Genomic DNA, 23,276 nt, shown 5'->3' on the forward strand with positions numbered 1-23,276 from the left:
GAAAATACTGTAAAAACCTGTAAATTTATTCGCAATAATTTCTACAGAATGTTTTGATGTTTTACTTTTGATTCATTTTTGCCACCCCTTGGTGTATTTTACAGGTTCTGAAAAAAATATTTTGTGTTCTGTATTATGTACATTATATTCCGAAACATCTTCTTTAGTGAAAAAGGTTACCCCATTTCATCGAAAAGCGTCTCAAACTCAAAGTTGTTTACATATCCCCTTCGGTGCATTTTCTTCTAATTTTAGAGCTGCGTCGTGTGGCAATGTGCCATTTACGGCCCTCTCCCGGGCCATTCTGCGCCCATTCAGAACCGATTTCATTCAACCCGGAGGCCGCCCGTGACGTCATAGCCCGATAACTGGGACACCCGGGACGCCCCGGCACAACCTCCAGAAGTTCATTTGTGTACCTACGTACGCTCAGTGTTGAGGCATTGATGGTGCACGCCGGTCCTCAGTGAGCTTCAATGGTCGACTTTGAGCACAAAAAGTCTGGTTGTATTCCAAGTAGTGTAAGTGTGAATACTTTTTTTTTAAGCTGATAACTTTCATTCACACGCAGTGCTAATATAATAGTAAGTATGACCAAGTATTATTTGAATTTGATTACGATAGATTTGGGCCAACAAATTTATTTAGTTTATGGAACATATATTATAAGTACAAAACTTATACTTTTGCTTTCAGTGTCGTTTCATTGTTATTCACACGCAGTGATTATATAATAATAATAATCATTATAGCAAGGTGTTATTCGAATTTGAATACGATTAATTTAGTGACGCTTCACCCAATTCAAATATTGTTCTATTCAGCATACTTCTTTATTGGGTGCCGTTTCATTGTTCTCTGCGCGTAGAGCTATATTATAATAGCAATAATGATCAGGTGTTATTTGTATTCAAATATAGTGGATTCAGGCCATCGATTTTATTTATTTTATACATACACCTCATACATTAAATATTTAATTCAATTCACAATACTTATGTTTCAGAAATATATTCAAAATATATGATATTTGTAAATTAAAATTATTATTTTCTAAATGTAGTCTCAGGTGGCTAGGATGGACTTGTTTTAATGCTTAGATCCGAATATCGATTCCTCGGGTAGATTCTGGGACAATACTTCGCTGGCGACAGCTTTTATTATTTTTTGAACTTTTTATTTTTAGCGAATGTTGCGTTAGCTTGTCAAGTGTTTACAAGTTTTAAAGCTTTTAATAACCGTTAATATTTGTAATCTTCAATATACGTAACAAATAAAAAAAATTAACAGATTTTATTAATTGTTTTATAAAAACCAATTGTTTGTGCATTACAATAATAAAAAATGCGCATTAAATAAATATATCTATGATCAATAAAACATATTGGATTGAGCAACATTGTATTTGTAGTGTGCAATAAAACGAATAATTTGTGCATTAAAATAATAAAAATGAACATTTAATAGATATATTTAAAATTAAAACAAAATGATCGACATTTAATATACATATGATGATCGATAATAACAATTAATTCTTAGTTTTCATGTTATTTCCAGTTGTGTAATGTCCATTTTCTGTTTAAACTCGAACTTAATCTAATTGAATTTTAACAAATATAATCAATTTAAGAACTTTCTTTAGAAAACTACACCAACGCTAATGCACAGTTTATTTATTTTAATGCACATATTATTAATTTTAGATTACATTACATTTTTTTGATTCACGTATATTTTATATTATATATTGCTCATTTAAATTGTCTTCTTTTTATAGTGCAAAGTATCAAATTTATAGCGGAAACTAATACATGTATAGTGCAAAGTATTCATTTCATTCGGAATTGTATCGAGTTAAATAGAAGCGACCACAATGATGTCGTATATAGAGGGCCACCTGGGATATATACTCATGCTTTATTAAATGATTGAAGATTGATAATGTAGTCTAATGGACATAAATGAGCATTTTTATCATTTATCTAAGCTTCTGTGAAGGAACAATATTCTAGCTCGATAGACCAATGGCATTAGTCGATGACTAATGCCTGAAAGACCTATATAGGTACGAATCCCATATGAATATTATATAATTATAACTTGATTTCTGTAATGCTTTTAAAACAAAATTTACTTTTAAAATAAACGAGCGGTATGAGTAGGTGACTGTAACCTGAAAGATCTAGGTTCGATTTCCATACGAAACCTAATGTTTCTTTTTTAATTTTAATATTATCTGAGAGATTGGAATTAGTGATTATTATATAACTATAATATCGATTGATTTTCACAGATTAGGTTTTCTAATGTGTTCCTTATCTCGCGGATGAATATCGTATTGAATAGTTCAAATAAAATTCACCTAATATAAATAGTTCATAATTAATAAATTATATGTCACTGATTCATAGACTTTAATTTTAGTGTGATGTCTCTATAATTGATAGTTATTGATAGTCTTTACCCAGTTGTGACACATGGGGCTAACGCCTGTCATTTTGTAACGAAATATTTACAATTAATTAATTTATTATGTATCACAATAGTATTTTTTATCCGATTAAAAGATATGGTGTTCGTTCATTGTTGGCAATTACTCATGTGGCACCCACGCTGAAACACTTTTTTAATATACGATTTATATCAATCGATGAGTCTGGCTTTGCATAAAAAAATCATCCTTGAATCCTTACATTAAAACATTCTCACTGTGATCTCTATTTATTTTATTCTAGTCATATTTTATTAAAGTACTGATTTTAATGTATTATTATTACTAACGATAAACCAAACGAAATACAATATATATTTATAATATCGCATTATTCTAAGCAATTTACGTACATATATTACAATATGTATATACATAGTTCATGCTGTACCATTTAACCTATATCGTGTCACAGTTCAATGCATATTAAGTGTTATTACATATAACTAATTACTTTATCGATTCGCAATACACGAAGCACCTGTTGTAATACCCACAAATGCTTTTTAGATCGATTACCTAGCCTAGAAACCAAATCTTCCGTGATCAATTATAAATTTGACCTTGCACTTGAATTGTTTTTACCAAAAACCGTTATTTTGCGTGTGGCGTTATTTAATTTAAGATTCCGTGACTCGTAGTTAAATATGGGACATTTGATAATAATGTAGAGAAATATTGCCATTTTTTTTCGTGGAAAATCTTCACGGTTTTGACAAAACAAACAATGAAATGATAACCAACTGTCTTAACGAGCCGTTTCATCGTAACTGATTTTAGTTAAAATGTTTTTATTGACTGAATAATTAAACGAGCTTTTAGTATTTTGGAGTTTATCTATAACTGTAACAATCATCACGCGATGGTCGCAATAAGGCTTTATTGATCAATTATACAATTATATTGTAGTAAAGCAATAAAACAGACTATTGTGGAAGATTAATGGTATTTGCTATTTTATTTCAGATCATGTTATGAGCTTATATGGTATTTTTATCAAATTTAATTAAAATATTTTTCACGCAATATTTTTGTAATTTATACAATGAATAACGGGTGAAGTTGGCCACGAATGAAATATTTAATCTAATATTAAAGAATAACTGGAAACTAATTTATCAATTATTATTTTTATAGATGTAATAAGATATTTATAGTAAATATAATACTATCTAATTTTATAAAATTACAAACACTACTTTCAAGAAGTTCATAAATACGGGTTAAAATTAAGATTGGTATAATTTAAGGAAATTAACTACCAAGGAGTAGTACAGAAGTTCATATTTATAGTGATACCGTGTGCTCATTATTTAAGCATTTGAGTTGCCATAAAAAGGTTCTAATGATTATATTTTTTTCTTTCCAGTAAAAAATGCGAGTTGTTAACGGATCAGTCGGCACAATGGGGCCCATGCCCCTCGATGTAGGCCCCGCTGGAATCAACAGATCAGTGCGAGCCAACGGACTACCGCGCTGGGGCTCCTCGATACCAAACCGTGGTCCCGCCGACTATTCAGGCACAACTGCACCCAGACACCAAGAGCCTCCTTTCACAGAAGACCAAGGACTCAATAAGAAAATAGCTCTCTGGTAAGTTCACATACCCACAAGGTATACAAATACAGAGAGTTATAATGTTCTTACTTATATTTTAGGCACGGTGACATATCAATCCTAGAGGTGGACGCTATAACAAACACAACAAATGAATCAATGGACGAACAAAATTCCATTAGTGATAGAATATACGCAAGAGCTGGTTCGGCTTTAAAAGAAGAAATATTTATAGACGTTAAGGGTGAGTTACTATAATTGGTCAACATTATGCTGTTATTTGGGCTATTACTTTTGGATGAAATGTATTATAGTTCTCAAATACTATTTTTAAAACTTGCCGCTAGAACTTGAACTATATTACACGAAAGTAAAAGATATATTTAAAGGTCGTTATTAAAATGTTCTCGTTACAAAATTAAACTTATTTTAAATTGTGTTTCTCACAAAAATTTTTGACGTAAAGATTTTTTTTATTATATTCAATAACATATACAGCTTATTAAATATATTTTTTTATACGAGCTTTTCTTTTCATTTCAGAATGTAGAACTGGAGATGTTAAAGTTACTTCTGGACATGAACTGGCATCCCGTTACATTATTCATACAGTCGGACCTAAGTATAATCCAAAATATCAGACAGCTGCTGAGAATACGTTGCATATGTGCTATAGGTAGTGACATATTAAATTTAAAATAATTAGAATCAAATCATAATAATATATTTAGCCAATATTTACACCTTATAATAAAATACCATGTAAGGTTTAAGACTTGGATAAATTTTCGCATTTTAATAATTCATACAAAATATATAGTTTTAATGTACAAAGAAGGTTAAAAAATATTTATAATCTAATAAATTATTGCATGCTTTAGTAAAATAAATTATATTAACATTAAAATTTACCTAGAATATTTGACATGATAATGTTAAATTCAAACAGCTGGTTAAATCTCGATCACACGGCTCAATAACTGCAAACTAGTAGTTTTACAGAAAAGTAATTCTAAACTTTGTTTGGTGCTAAAATTCTGATACTTGTCTGAAATTGTTATTTGTAAAACTAACATTTTATTATTACGAAGTTCCTATAAACATTAAAATATTAATTATTCTTCTATACCTTCGTCAAAATCAATAAAAATAGTCAGTTGCTAGTTTATCTTATAAGTAGCTAACCACAGAGAAAAAGCAAAAAATATTTTTATTATATATATAGATTCTGTAGTTATTATCAATTACACTACTACTTATTATGACATATTACAGTTCTATAACATCAATGTCATCCGCATAGCATGGACGTCACTTCAGCTTTTTCCAGGAGGGGGCAAAAGTTGGCCAGTCAGTGGTCATTTCTTTAATATTTCCATTTCATTTTAATATTATTTCAATAAATTACAGATTCATACTATTTCAATAAATGACATGCATTTTTCTTGCCAAATTCAAGGGGGTCCCGGTTTCAAATCCATGTCAAAAGCAATAAAATCATGCTGTCGTCATCACAGTGGAAACATTCGGCTATCTAACGTTCATATTAGGACCTTTTTATAACGATATTACGATTTACAATAACTAGTAGTCAAATAAAGCATATCTAAACCGAATTTTGACAAATAGGAGAGCGCAAAAAACAATTATCCCTTCTCAGAAGTCAAAAATCTAGGTCAAAAGCGAATGCCCCCTCCCCCCGTAATTGATGCTACTAGATGCTATGCATAATAAAATTAAATTAAAAAAGATTATTGCTATACTATAATAATTTGTTGTTTTACACTCAATTTTCAGAAATGTTCTTCACAAAACGAGAGAATTGGGAGTTCAATCACTTGCTCTGTGTCTCATACATTCCGTAAAAAAGAACTATCCAGCCGATTTAGGTGTTCACATTGCTCTCCGTAAGTACATCATACAAATCAAATGAATTACAAGAACCATCATAATCTAATGAGCCATAATTTCTCAGGCACTGTGAGGCGATTCTTAGAATGCTACGGATCATCGCTACACACAATAGTGATATGCGCAGATGGACGTCAAGAACTATCACTGGTTGAAACACTTCTTCCGCTGTACTTTCCTCGTAACGAAGCCGAAGAGCGAGCGGCGAGGTGGAAGTTGCCGGCCGATATCGGAGGATCGGCTGGAGAGCCACACTTACCAGACAGACAAATTAGGATTATTGATAATCCACAACACACTGTGCTAGATGGTTAGTTGAAGTTGATGAACTAAACTAGAGATAAGATTATTATTGCCGTATATTCTTCAGCTATGTATACAGTCATGTTTGAACATTGAAAAAATAGCTAAAGCTAATCTTATCTTTTTAATTACTCATACCGAGATAAAGTGCAATATATCTTGTGAATATAATTGGATTTGATACGGATATACGCACTATTCGCTTTTGTGATCTTGGTTGAATCGGTCTTATTGTGATTGAGTGCAGTTATTTTAAAGCGATGAGTGCTTCAGTATTTGGTAAATATTATGTGACTAAATATAATAGCAATGTATTCATACTAAATGTAATATTTAAACATACAAATATTTTTATATCTACCAACTTTTTTTGATGAGTTTTCTTTACTGTGCTCTAGCACAATCTGAATAAGCTTCTTAAACTGCGACATCTTTTTATTCAGATTTAGAGCTTGGCTCTTATTTTTGTTTTCATTATCAATTGAAGTATTTCGTATTTAACTTTATAAATTACTTAGCCTAAATATTTCATATTCTATCGTTTGAGTACAAATAACAATACTTTATTAGCATATACTTTTTGAAGTACTATGTAATGCTTAGCACATCCACATCTTTAAGATTTTAAATCTTGTGATATGTTTATATCAACCAGTAAAACATATGTTTTTTTATTGACCTTGTTTTGAAAATATTTCTAAAAAAATTCAACCTCACAATTGTCAACTAAAATAGTTTAGTGAATATTAAAGGTATTCTTTAAATGTTTTTTTTACTATTTCTTCGCTGATGCACATTCTTTTTTTTTTCAAATGTCAAGAGCTTTATTGTTTATAAGTTATGAGAACAAATTATTTCATTTGTTTTATAACCCAATGATTTAATTTATTACTGCACAACTCAAGTGTAACAATCAAGGTAAAGATTGAAAAAATGTTCAATAAATTGTATTGCATGTCACTCATTATGTAGATGTGGTCAGATTATCATTGAATCACAACAAAACACTCAGGTGTACAAAATGCTATTTGTTCACTCAGTATGCCATTTACCACTCGTCTAGTATACATAAAATTATTAATACTCCTTTAAAACATGTGGTCAACTTAAAATCCTGTCAAAGTTCCTAATTTGTGTGCTGTACAATTTTGGCAATTAACACTCGACATAAAAATGTTGCGCAGCCAGATAACATTGTAGAGTTGTTTGTGAATACGTGTGATAACACATTGTGGTGGCGTGGGCGCTCATTTCAATTTTATATAAATTGTGAACTTAAAAGATGTTGGATGTTCCGAATTACTGTCAAACCAACGACGCGTTTGAGCTCTCTTGTGAGTCAAACTTAAGTTTATATTAATAAAATATTATTGATTTTATTTATTGTTTTATTATCAGCTGACGATGAAGCCATCGACGTGGAAGGGCTCAATGCAGCCTTCGGACAGATGCAAGGAGATCTGGACAAGCAGAGACTTCTCGGCGAGCAGCGTCCAAATTATGATCCCGTCGCTGAGATCATGGCCAGAGAGATAGAACATCAAGAAAGGTAGGTCTAATACTACCGTTAAACTGACTCATTAACATGTCGTAGATAATGTGGGTATATACCATTTTTTATTTGCAACGATATCATATGAGTAATGGTCATATGATGTGCGAAAATAATATAGTGCTAAATAATTCAAGTGATACTTGTTTTTGTCAATTTTTATATAATTATTTTGTGAGTAACCTATGACTTGTAATTTTTTAAAACACTCAAATATTGAATACTAATGCAAAATATATTCATTTGACGCAATTTACACACGTTTCTAAAAATAATACTTTAAGTAAATAAACAATCCATATTTGAAGAGTTGCATGGAGTCAAAGCTCCCACGCACTTGGTAGCTTTCCAAAGGTCAAATTTTGTTCTCGTTTTTTCTTCTATTCTTGGCTACCTCCGTAGTTGCTTTCACTTTAACTGTTGATTGGATTACTCTTATAATATTATTTTATACATACATAGCATAGAGATTTTTTCCTATACAATAAATATATATATGTTTTTAAAAAATGCAAGCTCGATTAATGACACTCAATACTTGTATTTCCATGAATATATTATTCAGCTCAAGTAGAAATCCAAACTTATTGATAAAAACTCGCTCTTATTAATTTCCCCATAAAAACAATGTAACAATCGCTATGTAAATCAAAATTTCTGGATACTATGTATTCTTTCAAAAAATTCCTAAGTTGCTCTTTTTGTTGTATCCTACTACTGTTAAATATAAATATATGGGCTTAATCAATGGTAACTAGCTCGTAGTTAGAGCAAGCGCTGCATATTTATTTTTAACCAAATAAAAGAGGAATGAAGTATTCTTGATCTCTTCACATTTGAATTAACATAACGTTGTAAATAGGGAGTCTGCGTTGTTATGTGGTATCATATAGCATACCATATCATACAGTATCAAGGTATTAATAATACCATTATTGCAGCTTTAGCGATAACGATTATTTTATGCCATGTTAATAAGTTTATACATATACTTGAAAGATAGAGTTACCGAATGTTTATTATCAATTTAAAATTTTTAACCTGGAAGTTAAAAAATAGCGTCGCCCAGCTTCATCGAAAACTTCAGAACAACATCATGCAAAATAACTATATCAAAATAGTAACGTCAGTGAGCCTTTTCAAGACCATGTGTATTATCTACTGCGTGTAGAATAAATGCAGTTTTCCTTAGTTCTATTCTTTATCTACGCAATGCTGTACTAAATAAATATTTTCCTAGATAAGATCTTTCTTATTTGTAGTAAATCCTTGACGGATTCTTGTTCAGATGGGATTTCTTTGATAAAAATGACACATGTATATTTTCTGCAAAATCAGCTTAAGAAAGTTTTATGCATTGTTATTATTTTTTCAACAGTTTTCTAAGATTGTTTTTTTTAAATCTAAAAGCAAATGAATTTATATATAATTACTAAAAGGCAATTTATTTTTTTAAGTAGTAAAGTCATTTTATCTCATGTTCCTATGTATCTTACTTTAAATTTAGATATCATAATTGACAGTATTAAACGTAGAATATTACATTAAATTTTTTTTTTATGCTACATACTATTTTGTCAAAATAAATTAACTTTATGTATAAATAAAATTATTTTCATTTTAAAATATCTCATAGTGTAAAAATACACACTTGCTTTAAAAATACACGAAAATCATTTTTATTCTCAATTAGTACGGTTGTATATAATTTAAATATAATATATGTATATGTTCAAAATAGTTCAAATCGAATTTTAGCTGTATGGGTTGGCTGAAATGTAAAGGGCTAAATAACATTTACCTCTATGGGTCAGCCGGCAACTAATTATTCACTCGCCGACCGACCAGTTGTAGATTTTCACAGTTTGTGAATGAACAATCAATTGTATTTGCTGCGTTTTTGAGTTATATATATTACTTTTTCGTACGTCATAACATGCGATGTTCTTTGTCTTCAATTACATATTTCGACTGATATAAAATCCCGAATTTTAAATTCTATGGTAATTATAATAATAGAGGATTTGGTCACCCATGAATATATATATTTATTGTTTCGAGAGCACATTTTAAAATTATTTTTACGAAAATAATCTCGTCAATAGTTCTCAATCCGTGGTAACAAAAACTATATTCTATAAAAATTTTAGTGAAATTTTTAATATTTGAATATGAATAAAAAATTGCTATATTATGAAAAGACTATAAATCACATACAGTAGACCCCCCAATAACACGGTAAATTGGGAACGTGCTATTTGTACGCCCCATACTTTATGTGCGAGGGAACCAAAGGGATGATATCTCACCACACGCGCCTGATTCGTACGTATATATTGCAAAAAATGTATTTTCTAGTCCCCCAACTACACGCAAACAAATAGCATGTCCCCAATTTACCGTGTTACTGGGGGGTCTACTGTAAGTGCAAAATTCACTACAGTTGTAGACTCTAAAATTTAGAGTCCGCAGATGTAACCTTTCTTAGTATCTCAAGTTGATATTTAGGTTAATGATAAACATTACTAGAATAACAAAAAATATAATCTCTATCTTTTTGTTTGCTAGATTTGCTATAGTTCTGTATATGTATGTTAAATATGTCAAATATAATCTAGTTTCGGGGCTGGTAACCGAATGATGTGAATTTTGCACCCAATTAAACGCTGAAAGAGCTGATAGTAGCTCTTGTACAAAGGAGTGATTTTAAAGTGCTCCTTCCTGAAAGCTTCGACGATTATGAGATAAGGCAAAAAAAAATCGCATTCGTTTCTAGCTCCACCTCCATCACTCCTTTAGCGAATGCTGGTTTCAAGGTGTCCGTATAATAATTACAAAGAATAATTTAATCAGTGCATTGCGGATGCGAGGCCATTAGTGTTTTTCTTAGACTAGTTTTGAAGCTAATAAAAAAAGGTAATTCGTGGCTTTCAAAAGTCTGAGTGGCTATTATTCAATTTTAGGTGCTCTGTAGACCTCTAATGTTTTGCTGGACAAGCCATTGTCGTTTGCATATTTTAATGGTAATTGCTGAAACTATGTACTAATAACATTCCCTTAGGCTGAACGACGACGAGCTTATTTCTAATCAAATCTTATTTCTTGCCAACTTACTATGTTTTGAATATAAGAATGAACAATATTACGTAAAACACAAAACACTGTTTATATTGTGAATAAAAAGTTACTCTAATATAATATATTATAATAGGTTTTAAATGTGATATAAATGCTGAACCAACCCACAACTTCGTCAACCACCTCAATTAATTAATCTCCACCTTTACAACAAAAATCAACACAGACCAGTTCAATTTGTAGTAACCACCGCCGAGGTTTATTTTAACCGTTAAATTGAACTCTGTCCGTATTTGATGGCCCCTCTGTGTACGGATTTAGACTATTTTTGCACGAAACGGGTCCTTATTAATAATACCTCGCTAGTCATTAACGAAAAGTGTTACTGAAAACGCGTCATCGTGACGTCACTCTTGCGTCATGTGTGATTTTGCTAGTTATTTGTAGCGTGTTGCATTCTGGAAGACATTAATACCTTATTTATGGATCTGCGATGTGCGTGCCAGTCACTGATAGCGATATTAAGGAACTTGCTGTACCTAGCGTAACATATATTATACATAAATAGTATATGTGTCATATCATATAACTTGTCATGTAAAAATTTCTAGCTTTCTCTCCCTTTACAAACGGCAATTTAATTACAAATACGTTTTTAGGTCAAACTTTATTTGGCATTGCATTGCAATGGTCTACTTGAACGCTTCAAGCTCATGATATTATTCTTGGAACCCTAACTTTAGAAAACCTTTACACTTGCCGTGACCAAAATCTTTATATTCATAATAATTAATTGTAATAATTAAATAAAAACAGTGATCAATAGATACATGTGCAATGACACCACTTAGTAGGCTGTCGTTGAGAACTTTTTCCAGTTCACTAAGAGCTTTTCCCTCAACTTGCGGTTGAGTATAAAACTGTGCAGATCAATAACCGTCTTTGTTGAGTTTGAATGAATGAAGTTGTTGTCTGCTTGTGCATGTGTAAATAAAAGTGGATCTTCCTCAACATTTATTATTGAAAATATTATTTATGCGTTTTAATTTATTTTCAATGTCACTCGAAGTTCATAACGTATAACGTAATCGCAAAGAGCACTCCACACACGACGCCATTAATTGTGAGTGCAAAGTTACACGGAATAAAAGGATTATGCAGTGGCTTGCGGTTTTATTGTCCACAGCACACAATTTTTACAGCTGCAGAGACTTTTCACTCTGATTATTATTATCGTATAACGTAATAAACGCCATATTACATTTTATCGCAATAGAATGCTCAACGTTAAAAATTTGCTTTTAAAATTGTATTAAAAAATAAACAGTGAAAGGTTAAATTTTACGCTCTCTGGTTATAATTTTGCCCCCTGCTGTGTAATGCTTTTTATATTGTAAATTTTTTCGCAAAAATTCGCATTCGGTTTTTTGAGATTACTTTTTATAATGTACACACACATTCGCGTTTGATGCTATTCGCAAAACTCTGAGTTTCATGGTTGATGTTTGAAGAGGGATAAAAATAATTGCTCACATACCTTGAGGCTAATCGGAATCGATGAATAAAGGTTTTTAGAAAGTTATGAATTTTCAAGACTTAATTGAGTCATGTATTTTTATTTTTGAATATTCGTGTAGATATATAATATATTAAATTAAATTTTAAATGTGCTCATAAAATGATAATATACTTATATAATATATAATTGTGTGGGGGACCACACAGATGCCCTCGTTTGTGATATTATTATTCTTAAAACTCGCGTTACCTACTCTGATCAATAGTGATTATTTATCAATTGACAATTGTGCGATCACACAAACGTTCTCGTTACGAATAGAACTAAAGGGTTTCCTCATACATAACACACAAGGATTCTCCGGTGCATTGAATGAATATTTCATTGTTATGAAACGGTCACGGGAAACAATATATCACCGGAAGACAATTACCACCGTAAAGCCACAATATTCTCGTTGCGCCATTTATCCTTGGAGATATCCATCAAGCAAACGTCACTTTCTAAGAGCTTATGCCTGCACTACACTCTCTAGAAGTTGGCCAAGGTTGCCCAAGGACGGAGAATATAGTGGATTACTTCGGTCAAGTTCGGTTCTGCCCGCTCTAAAATCTCTTGGAAGTTGTCCGAGGTTATCGAGAACGGGAGGTAAAGTGGGAGTAATTCAGTCGACTTGGCCAGCTTCAAGCGCTTCCGAACATTGTTGGCAAACGGACCGAAGTCAAAGGAACTGAAGTCGGAGCTGCTCTTTCGAGCGCGAGTGGTGAGATACTTTCCCTTTCGCTCTCTCGCGTGTTAAGTGACGACAGTGAGAGAGATAATGATATGGCTTTTCGCAAACTGAGATAGAACGAGTAACTCGGTTATATTTTAGTATGCGCGTAGGCGTCATATGGTCAACACGTATGACAAGCTCTGCATCGTGGTCAAGTGGTCAAGTTATAATACCACATGCTTATCTGGGACTTCAGCAGACTCTTACTGACATCTTTGAATATTTTAGGGCACCAAAAAGGATTAATTATATTTTTGATAGTATATTCTTCTAACAGATATCATTATTATGTTTTTTTTTCGTATAAATTAAATAATTAAAAAATAATTAGTGGTACTTGATTTTGTTCAAAAAAATCGTTTCGAATATCCTTATGTATTTTCCTTGATCGGTTTATATAAATGTCACACCATAACGAATTCTTATTTAGAATTGATGGCGACAAATTCTAGGATAGTCACAGATGTGGTGCTCGTATTCTGAAGTATAATTTTTATGCCTTATGTCATTTTGCAAAAGCCGACAGAGATTTTCCGTAAAAAGAATATTTACGACCGAAAAATTTTCACTGATATTGTATTGGTGAGTGCCCACACAAACTTTTATAATTATCAGTAGCGTAATTTTAATAATATGACAATTTAAAAATTGCGATTATTTGGCACATTTTTCGATCGCGCGCAAATATGCCAACTGTACGTGATAGCAGCCGCCGTGCGGACGTCATTCACGGCCGCCGTCCGGACGGCATATGAAATTTGTGGCAGTGTGTCGGTGACCTCGGCCGACTTCGGCTGAACTTCGGTTCGAACAACTTCCAGAGAGTGTAGTTCAAGCATTATACTTATTTCGTTGTTCTAAGAAACGAATGCAACGATTGTCTGGACGATCGATGCATGCCTAAAAAGTACATGCCTATTAAAAAAAGTTTACGATTAAATATTTTCAAATAACTAAGAGAGTGAATATGTAACTCTTTGACTCAATCATAAAAATTGAATAAACACTGATCAGTGATCATAATCAATAATTGTCTATATATTATATTTTCCCACAAAATTGTGTTTTTAAGACAACATTCTAAATATAATATTTCAAATCTGAAAACTGGTGATACTGTTATCGTCAAGTTATCGTATATTTAATAGTAATTTAAACCTAACTGTTCATTTCACAAAGTGCAACGTTCTAACAAACAAGAAATATTGTATCGATTAGCGTCTTATTACGTTCATTAGTCATCCATTATCGTGCAAAATATTCGCTAGACTTAACGATTCTCATTGTCATTGTCTCTTCAAGATCATTGCATGAATTCATAATATTATATAATCAACTTTACCCAACGTAATTGTGCATAGATTTTATGTTTCTTGTTCTATGGCGTAATCTACATGATTGGACTATGCATTTTATGGATATATGCAGTGCGACATGTGCACGTGTCGTTTTTGCGGTGTATCTCATAGTAAACAACTTACAGACGTTCTAAAAATTATATGTATTGAAAAGAATTGTTGAAAATTATATTTAATAACAAGTTTGTAATTTGGCACCTTGGCGAACGTCACGTGACGTTCACTTTGTTTAAACAAATCATTACATGTGCAAACTCAGAACGTCGCAGTGTTATCTGTTGAAATTTTGAAATGTTTTCTCAGCAAACATTAATGGGAACAGTTGAAAAAATAAACGCAGAATTGTGTGTGATGATCATTATAATGTTGTTTGTTGATAACATGATACGCAGATGCCACGATTATCATTGCAGAAGCGAAGGAGAACTTAAGACCAAGGCCATTATGATACGTAAATAAAATATTCACTAGAATTACCATTCTGGTGCCCAAATAGATGACAGAATGACTTTAGAATCCAAAGTAATTCTGTCATCTATTTGATCATCATCTAAAGTTTAGATGATGATCCTAATATTGCCGTTCATCGACATTTCATGTTTTAAGATAGATTTGTTTACGTTGGGTTAGCATTGGAATATAATTTATTGCGTTATTAACGTAGCGTCTATTCAATGAAGCGCTTTTTAAAGTTGCAGAAGGGTGGTGTCTACAACCCGTCAAAAATGGGAGACTTTCGCCTGCGAGCTTTAAAGTGCCCTAGAATCACGATCGCGTTCTTTATTGTTTATTCTTATGACCAGAACGTCAGGGCTTTATAACGCTCCTCTTGAACGACCCATTTAGTTTCTCAATGATCTCGGTGACAGCTATGAGGAGTTGGAAAAAAATATGTAGGATGGCTCTCATATATTTTAGGTGTCCATCATAACTGTTTTTTAAATGTTCATTGTTGCTTGATTAACGCATATCATAACACATTTAGGAAACCTGTAATACCTACACTACACTCTCTGGAAGTTGGCCAAGGTTGGCCAAGGACGGAGAATATAGTGGGTTACTTCGATCGAGTTCGGTCTAAAATCTCTCGGTAGTTGTTCGAGGTTACCGAGAACGGGAGGTAAAGTAGGGGTAATTCAGTCGACTTGGCCAGCTTCGAGCGCTTCCGAACATTGTCGGCAAACGGACCGAAGTCGGAGCTGCTCTTTCGAGCGCGAGCGGTGGAATACTTCCCCTTTCGCTCTCTCGCGTGTTAAGTGACGAGAGTGAGAGAGATAATGATATGTTTTTTCGCAAACTGAGATAGAACGAGTAGCTCGGTTCAATTTCGGTATGCGCATAGGCGTCCTATGGTTAACACGCATGTCGAGCGCTGCATCGTGGTCACGTGGTCAAGTTATAATACCACATGCTTATCGGGGACTTCAACAGACTCTTACTGACATCTTTGAATATTTTAGGGCACCAAAAGGGATTAATTATATTTTTGATAGTATATTCTTCTAGCAGATATCGTTATTATATTTTTTTTCATATAAAATTAAATAATTAGTGGTACTTGATTTTGTTTAAAAAAATCGTTTCGAATATCCTTATGTATTTTCCTAGATCGGCTTATATAAATGTCACACCATAACGAATTCTTATTTAGAATCGATGGCGACAAATTCTAGGATAGTCACAGATATGGTGTTCGTATTCTGAAGTATCATTTTTATGCCTTATGGCATTTTGCAAAAGCCGACAAAGATTTTGCGTAAATTGAATATTTACGACCGAAAAGTTTTCACTTATATTGTATTGGTGAATGCCCACACAATTTTTTATTATTATCAGTAGCGTAATTTGAATAATATGACAATTTAAAAATTGCGATTATTTGGCACATTTTTCGATCGCGTGCGTACGTCATTCACGCCCGCCGTCCGGACGGCATATGAAATTTGTGGCAGTGTGGCAGCTACTCGGAAGTCGGCGACATCAGCCGACTTCAGTTGAACTTCGGTTCGGACAACTTCCAGAGAGTGTATTGCAAGCATAATGTATGATGATCAGATTTGTAATAAAAAAAAAATATAATGCAAATATTAAAAAAATAATGCAAGGTAATGATTTGTTACAAATTAAATATTTTCTGCTTTCGCTAAAGCGCTGAAGCGTTATAAATCCTTGGTTTAATTTTCACAATATATTCTTATCAGGAAAATCAATTATATTTTGCTTACATAAATAAAATATATACTTGTACAGCTACGTCAAATATATTTAAACCGACAAAGTAATACATGTACATTTATATCAAGGATTCATTACTTCCCGCATCAATTCACAGATAACTAAATCTAAAGTTCTATTTAAATTCTGCAGCCTTTATTAACGCAGATTTTTATGTCTATGTCAAGGCTGCGACCCAGAGCAATCCTCGACGAGCATTAACCTATTTTTAAACCATTACTTATTCCACTAGTTTCAGAGCGAACGTACATACATACATACACTTTATAGCCAATCTTTCAAAGTGCTTCTGGGCGATATTCGTACCTTGACATTTTCCATAAAACTGGTCTACAATTGAGTCTAATAAAATATGGCAATATTGTATAGCACTATATTTTTGTAGAATTTTCTACCGTACTAACCCTTGGGAGTCGCTACTACCTTGAAATATTAAAGCGCACGTTAATTATGACTCGACCGCGTGCGAATTAACGTTTTAACGTTTCATAACTCGCCAAAAATGAAACTCTCTCTCTCTCAACGTGAAATATGCATGATGTATTGCGGAGTAATTTCGAATTCACATTTTCGAGAGACAAAAGGGAAATTTTAAACGCGCGCGCAAGGATTAATTTAACGTTATGAATTTACGAGGTGACGCGGGTTAAAAATAATTAATTAAAATTTAACCGCTTCCTCTCGACAAGGTTCGGTGGATTAACGCGTAATCATTCGTTACCTGGAAATATTTTATATATACAAGAAGGTTCATAAGTCGCTTTACAAATGAGATAAAAAGTTAATATTTTTTAAGACCATGAACTTTAGTACTTGCACCAAACAAGTGTATTCGTTACGCCAACGTTCATTACGATCAGATTAATATTTAAATGCGTCTCCCAATGGATCAATCTATTGACAAGTGTCGCATTAAAGCATTGCTGTTTATCTTCAGCTGTTCAAACTACGACACTTACGCATTTTTATAAGAATGGTAATAAATCAATTTCCACGCCCAAATCAAGTAGGCAAAGCAAAAGCATCTCCCCAATGTCGAAATTTCAACAATAACTTTTACCGATTTGGATACAATCGCACAAAGGAGCAACGCTAAGCATCGATTGACACTTAAAATAGCGATGAAGCAGCTGCTTTTCTTTTCATGTCAGCTATGAAGTTCGAAATTCAGAATTTAACCTGATTTTTGGATACAACTGAATTTTACGAGACGCAAACAAGGCAACAAGAATACTATAGGAATTACAAATTGTACGTGATACAAAAGTTGTTGCGAATAATAATTTATAATATAAATAGCAGGTGCGTACGGTGAGATATGTATATGTGTTAAGTGACGAGAGTGAGTGAGAAGAAGTGGGCGTGCGGAACGAATGTAACGTACGCTTTTATCTCTCACTCACTCTCGTCACTAAACACGCGAGCGAGCAAAAGGGAATGTATCTCACCGTACGCTCCTGATAAGTAGCTCTATTAAAAAATAAACAAATCAACCATTGGTCATCACATTAATATTCTATAGCTTGCTTTACAGTACGAGAATAGGCTTCGATCAGGAAACACCAGAAGTTTTTGTCTTAATATCGATGAGTTCAGCCGCCCCCAAGTGGCACTTGCTTGGGGGGGGGCATTTTCGCAATGGAAGGGCCGTTTGTGTAATGTAGAAACAATTAATAATGTATTGCATTTTCTGACTTTAATCCGTGCTGCAGCTATCAATCTATCTCATTCGACACATTCGAGTCCCTTAATACGCTTTGAACTATTCAATCGAATTGCGCAATATGTCGCGCAATGTTTTATTTCGGGCGTCCATTATTGCGCGCGCACGGGCGTCGCTTTTTCGCGCTGACGACCGGCGGACCGTCAGTCGCCGCGACGCCATGCTATTCGACGGACGTGCCCTCAAAGTTTAATATAAATAAAACCACTGACAGTGTGCGCGTGTGTGTGTACAACCCCCTGAGTTTAAAAAAATAGAACAATGGTATCCAGCACAATGACTGTCGAGATACCGGAACCGTTGGGTCCTTCGATCATATCGGGCACTTCTACATTTCCGGTTCTAGACGAAACACCGGAAGAACGGTACGAAGTCTGATTTAGTAGTTAAATTATTGTGCTATATATGTATAACCTTGCAATTTTTATTTATTAAATTACATCATCTATGATTTATGAATGGTGCAACGCGATTAGAATATTTCTTCCGTCGTTACTAATGTATAGCTTGATATGCATAAGTAAATCATGTTGTTTTAATTACACGTTTAAATGATTCATTTAAGTAGAAAAAGTTGAAATAAAATTGCTAATTCATTTTTGGTATTATATTTCTGTATAGAGTCCATAATTGTAATATTTTTTTGCAATGATTTCTATGTAAAAGTTTGCTTTATAATCGAAAATATATGTTTAGCTGAAAAAACCCATAAAACTAATAACAAATTTAAATCAATGTTTCATAAAATTGTAATCATATTTAATACTAATAGCTATGCGTTACTCTTTGTCGTAAAAAATGACAAAGAGTAAACTATAAAAGTTATTTTATGAGAAATATAATTCTGAGTGCCGCGGCGCAATGCGTTCCAAATAGAAAATAAATACTTACAACACTTTACAACAATATTTTTGGTACAAAGACGACATTATTATGCGTAATTTGAAGCCAAATGCAGATGCATTTTGTATGTTTTTTAAAGAAAACATTAAAAATACCATATCTGATTTTTGCGTCCAAACTTTACGTATTTCTACGTTAGAAAAAATATTTATTTTAAATATTTTAGCTAGCAAAAAATTACTAGAAAAAACGAAAATTTTAATTTTATGAAATACTATATATAGTTGACTATCATAAAAATCAAAATTTATCACATAACTCAACTATGAGGTTGTCCCATTAGTATTTGCGTTTTTTCTTACATTCATAAAAATGTATAGCTTTTTATAAATTAACGTTAATTACATAATTTCAGTGTTCATTAACAGTCGTAACTGAATATTTTTGTTTCGATATTTTCAACAATAAATCAACAATGGCAATGGAGACAAAATATTTTTTGTTAATCTATATTATGCTTTATGAGTTTCAACTCAATCGTAATGCAGAGATGCCATTAAATTTAGAAAGCCGTAAATGTGGTTATAAAAATTTCGTTCCGGGAATTTTGACATTGCATATAATTTGAATATGTAACGGCGCGTAGTCCTTAGGAGTTGTTAGTAAGGATATAAGGCCTGCCATCAAAGCAGATCCAAGACTAAGAATATAGAAGCTAGCACAAAAGCTTAAGGTGTCACCTTCATCAGTTTTTAGACATTTATAAAGTTAGGGAATCTGTAATTTTCAGAATATGGGTTTCTCATCAATTATTGTCGCGCAGCAAATCTCAATATATCAATAATTAACGATTCTAGAACAAAAATTTATTTTTGAGTCTAATTGTTACTGAAGATAAAAAGTGGTTGGATGCCAATCAACCCTTGATTCTAAACCCGAGAATAGAATTACTCCCCAATAAAATAATGTTATACATTTAATGGGATATGAAGGGCATATACAGACAATTACGACAGACACATAGTGTGCTTAGCTAATTCGTTTAAAAGCTACTCAGACCATAAAAATACTTTTCCTTATAAATTAAATAAGGGTAATTTTCATGTATCAAAAAGATGATATAAAAAATCAATGGAACTTCTATTTCGCCCACCATATTCTTCAAACATTGCTCCAAACGATTATCTTATATTTAGATCCCTGCAACAAATTTTAGGAAGAAAAAAATATTTTACAAAAAAAATATAAAATATGTAATTTAGTATTACACGTTTTTATTTTTAATTAATTTAGCCCGCACCTTAAAAACGCGAATACTGTAAAAGAATAACCTAATATTCATATATTATTGAAATATGAACATATTTTAATGATTGAATTTAAAACAAGACTGGCTGTATCGCAAAAAATATATTTTTTGTGTAAACTAATGGGAAACTAACTTAATATAATTTTGGATAAGATTATGTTATCTCATTTTTGTGGCAAACTTGACGTCAGTATATGGTTTATGGTTCGCTTATTTTTTGTAAGTAAATCAAAATTACTATATTTTTTTCTAAAAAAGAGTATGAAATAATAATTTCAATTCATTTTTAATATTATATATATAAAACTAAAATAATAAAATATTATTTCACTTGCGTCTTTCTATTTTTTACGTTAATAAAAAAGTAAATTTTGTAGCGACTTACAATACCAAAAATTTCACTCCTACAAAAAAATATAATTAAAATATTTAGCACAAATGTTTATAAATTAATGAAGTAAGAGTTTGATTTTTTTCATAAGTAATAAAAAAATTATTACTTTTTTAATATTTTGCCAAAGCAAAAAGAGTTAATATTAAAATTTACGATTTTTTACAAAATAACTTTATTTCTTATATCATTATAGATCAATTTAAGTGCCACTCAACTTTTTCATAAGTGAAACAAATTCTGTTTTTCTACCTTTTTTTATATTACATGTATTTTTTTATATAAGTGAATTCAAAAATACAGGTTATAAATCAAAAATATCACTTTTAAATGTAAATTTTAAGATATAACCTTCTCCCTCTTCTTTCTTATTATTTCATTTATGCAGCCAGGACATCATCACCTATCTTTATCTTTTTCTCCCACGCCCAGGATTATTCTTGATATCGTGATTTCCCGTTCAAAATTTTCTGAACCATCTATGAGTTGTAATGAATTACCTACTGCTTCACAAATGTTTTGAAAGGCCACAAAAAATACACTAGATGATATTTTTATTTATGCTCATTAATTATTCTGAAGATTTTACTAATAATTTAACATCAACTTTTAATGATGCATTTTTAGAAAAAAATCTTTTTTAGCTATATACAGATTACATTATTTTTTGCCAAACGGATGACATTTGAAAGACATTTTTTTTACACTATTGCAAAAAAATCCACTTACTGTATAAATGACACAAGCCGATTGTTTATAAAAAAAGAGTTGAAGAATTAGTAATATAGAGGAAGAAAAAATACGGTCAGTTATACCTATAACTTAAATATATAATTTCTTATAAAATGTAATATATTAATTTTTAAGTATTGTTACCTATAAGCTAAATCGCTTTAGGCTAACTACAGTGACGTTTTAAAGGCAGATAATTATATAATAATAATAAAATAAATGTCTCAATATACTAGATCAAGTTATACGAAGAACCTTTGAAACATTTATATTATAATTGGTTTTTAAATTACATGCAAATTTATTAACTTGAATTAGTTTAACACTCATCGATACAAAACTCTGTTTGATTGTTTTCAACCTTTCTTCGAATGTTATATTTAGTTTCTTTGAAGTATTGAATTTTTTCTATGCTTTAAAAAAATATCTTAATGCAGAATCGGCTCAATTAATTAGTAGCAATTGCCTCAGTGATAATGCAAATACGTGGCATTGTTTCGCACCGCGCTCGTCTTTCATTTATGACGGAGGTTAATGTTAAGTTTAGATTTTGACCTTTGGTTAAAATGCCGTATGTATGGTAAGCATTCGCTTCATGAGAGAGGCAAATCGATATGGGCTTTGCCTTAAATTATTCAACGTACAAAGTCTTGAACATCAGTTCGTCGTAAGGGTATGTTTTCATTATTGAGTCTCTCGCTATTCTACACCTATGTATTTACGAATACACGACAATCTATGTATAACACGAGTTCATTGACGCTGCTTTCGTTTGATCTGCCTTAATCCTTCGATCTGTAGATATTTACATTCGACAAGCTCTATTCAAATAGTGAGGCAAACGGGCAAATATTGATTATCTGAAAAGGTTAGGTTGAAGTCTCGAAATGTTTTATTAACACAAAAAAATCAGATAAATGTCATCAACTATGGTTCGTATTTATCTTTGATGAAAACAAAGCTTTCAGGAATTTGGTGGTATTTGTTTAGTTTGTTAACTAACTAATCTGTGTGTTCGCACGAAAGTAACGGCTCGAAACTAATTAATGTTAAAAAACTTTTTTTCTTAGTGTGCCGAATTCACTTTTAGAATTTAATGCGTAATATTTGTGTTAATGTGTTTTGATTAAAATTATTTAATTTTATTACCATATCGTTGAATTCTTAAATAGCTGTCACATAAACTAATTTAGGGTACACATTATAATTTTTAATAAATCTATTTAGATTAACAAAATATAATAATCTTGGGCTACTTTTATTGCGCCGGCCATTAATTACATACTCGCGTGTACTCGCTTCATTTCTCATTCTACGGTCTGATATTTCACTTTCATCATTAATGAAATATGTATATGAAGTAACTCACTTTCACTTTAAGCTACTAGAAGGTATTTCTATTCAAAACGTAAAGTTTAAAGTATATATTATTTACTTGAACATCAATAATTGCTGTTGATCATAAGCTGGAGAATAATAAAACTAAAATCACCCGG

At 31.8% G+C, this 23,276-nt stretch overlaps 1 protein-coding gene across 4 annotated transcripts in view; it reads left to right on the forward strand.

Annotated features, from left to right (window-relative positions):
• Gdap2 (ganglioside induced differentiation associated protein 2) overlaps nucleotides 1-23,276 on the forward strand; it is a 107,785-nt gene that overhangs the window by 63,450 nt on the left and 21,059 nt on the right. For 2 of the 4 annotated variants that reach the window (XM_088197068.1, XM_088197069.1), the window contains exons 3-8: nucleotides 3,864-4,087; nucleotides 4,153-4,295; nucleotides 4,595-4,727; nucleotides 5,849-5,958; nucleotides 6,027-6,272; nucleotides 7,664-7,814. In XM_088197068.1, coding sequence (XP_088053194.1) covers nucleotides 3,870-4,087; nucleotides 4,153-4,295; nucleotides 4,595-4,727; nucleotides 5,849-5,958; nucleotides 6,027-6,272; nucleotides 7,664-7,814 — 1,001 coding nt within the window. In that variant the 5' untranslated portion in view covers nucleotides 3,864-3,869. Of the gene's footprint in view, nucleotides 1-501; nucleotides 522-3,863; nucleotides 4,088-4,152; nucleotides 4,296-4,594; nucleotides 4,728-5,848; nucleotides 5,959-6,026; nucleotides 6,273-7,484; nucleotides 7,600-7,663; nucleotides 7,815-23,276 lie in introns of those variants that run through there. The other 2 variants (XM_088197072.1, XM_088197073.1) reach the window with 2 other exon arrangements.

Source organism: Plectrocnemia conspersa, unplaced genomic scaffold (assembly GCF_051122295.1).
Source record: "Plectrocnemia conspersa isolate PC_06_02 unplaced genomic scaffold, ASM5112229v1 ptg000011l, whole genome shotgun sequence".
Taxonomy (NCBI): Eukaryota; Metazoa; Arthropoda; class Insecta; order Trichoptera; family Polycentropodidae; genus Plectrocnemia; species Plectrocnemia conspersa.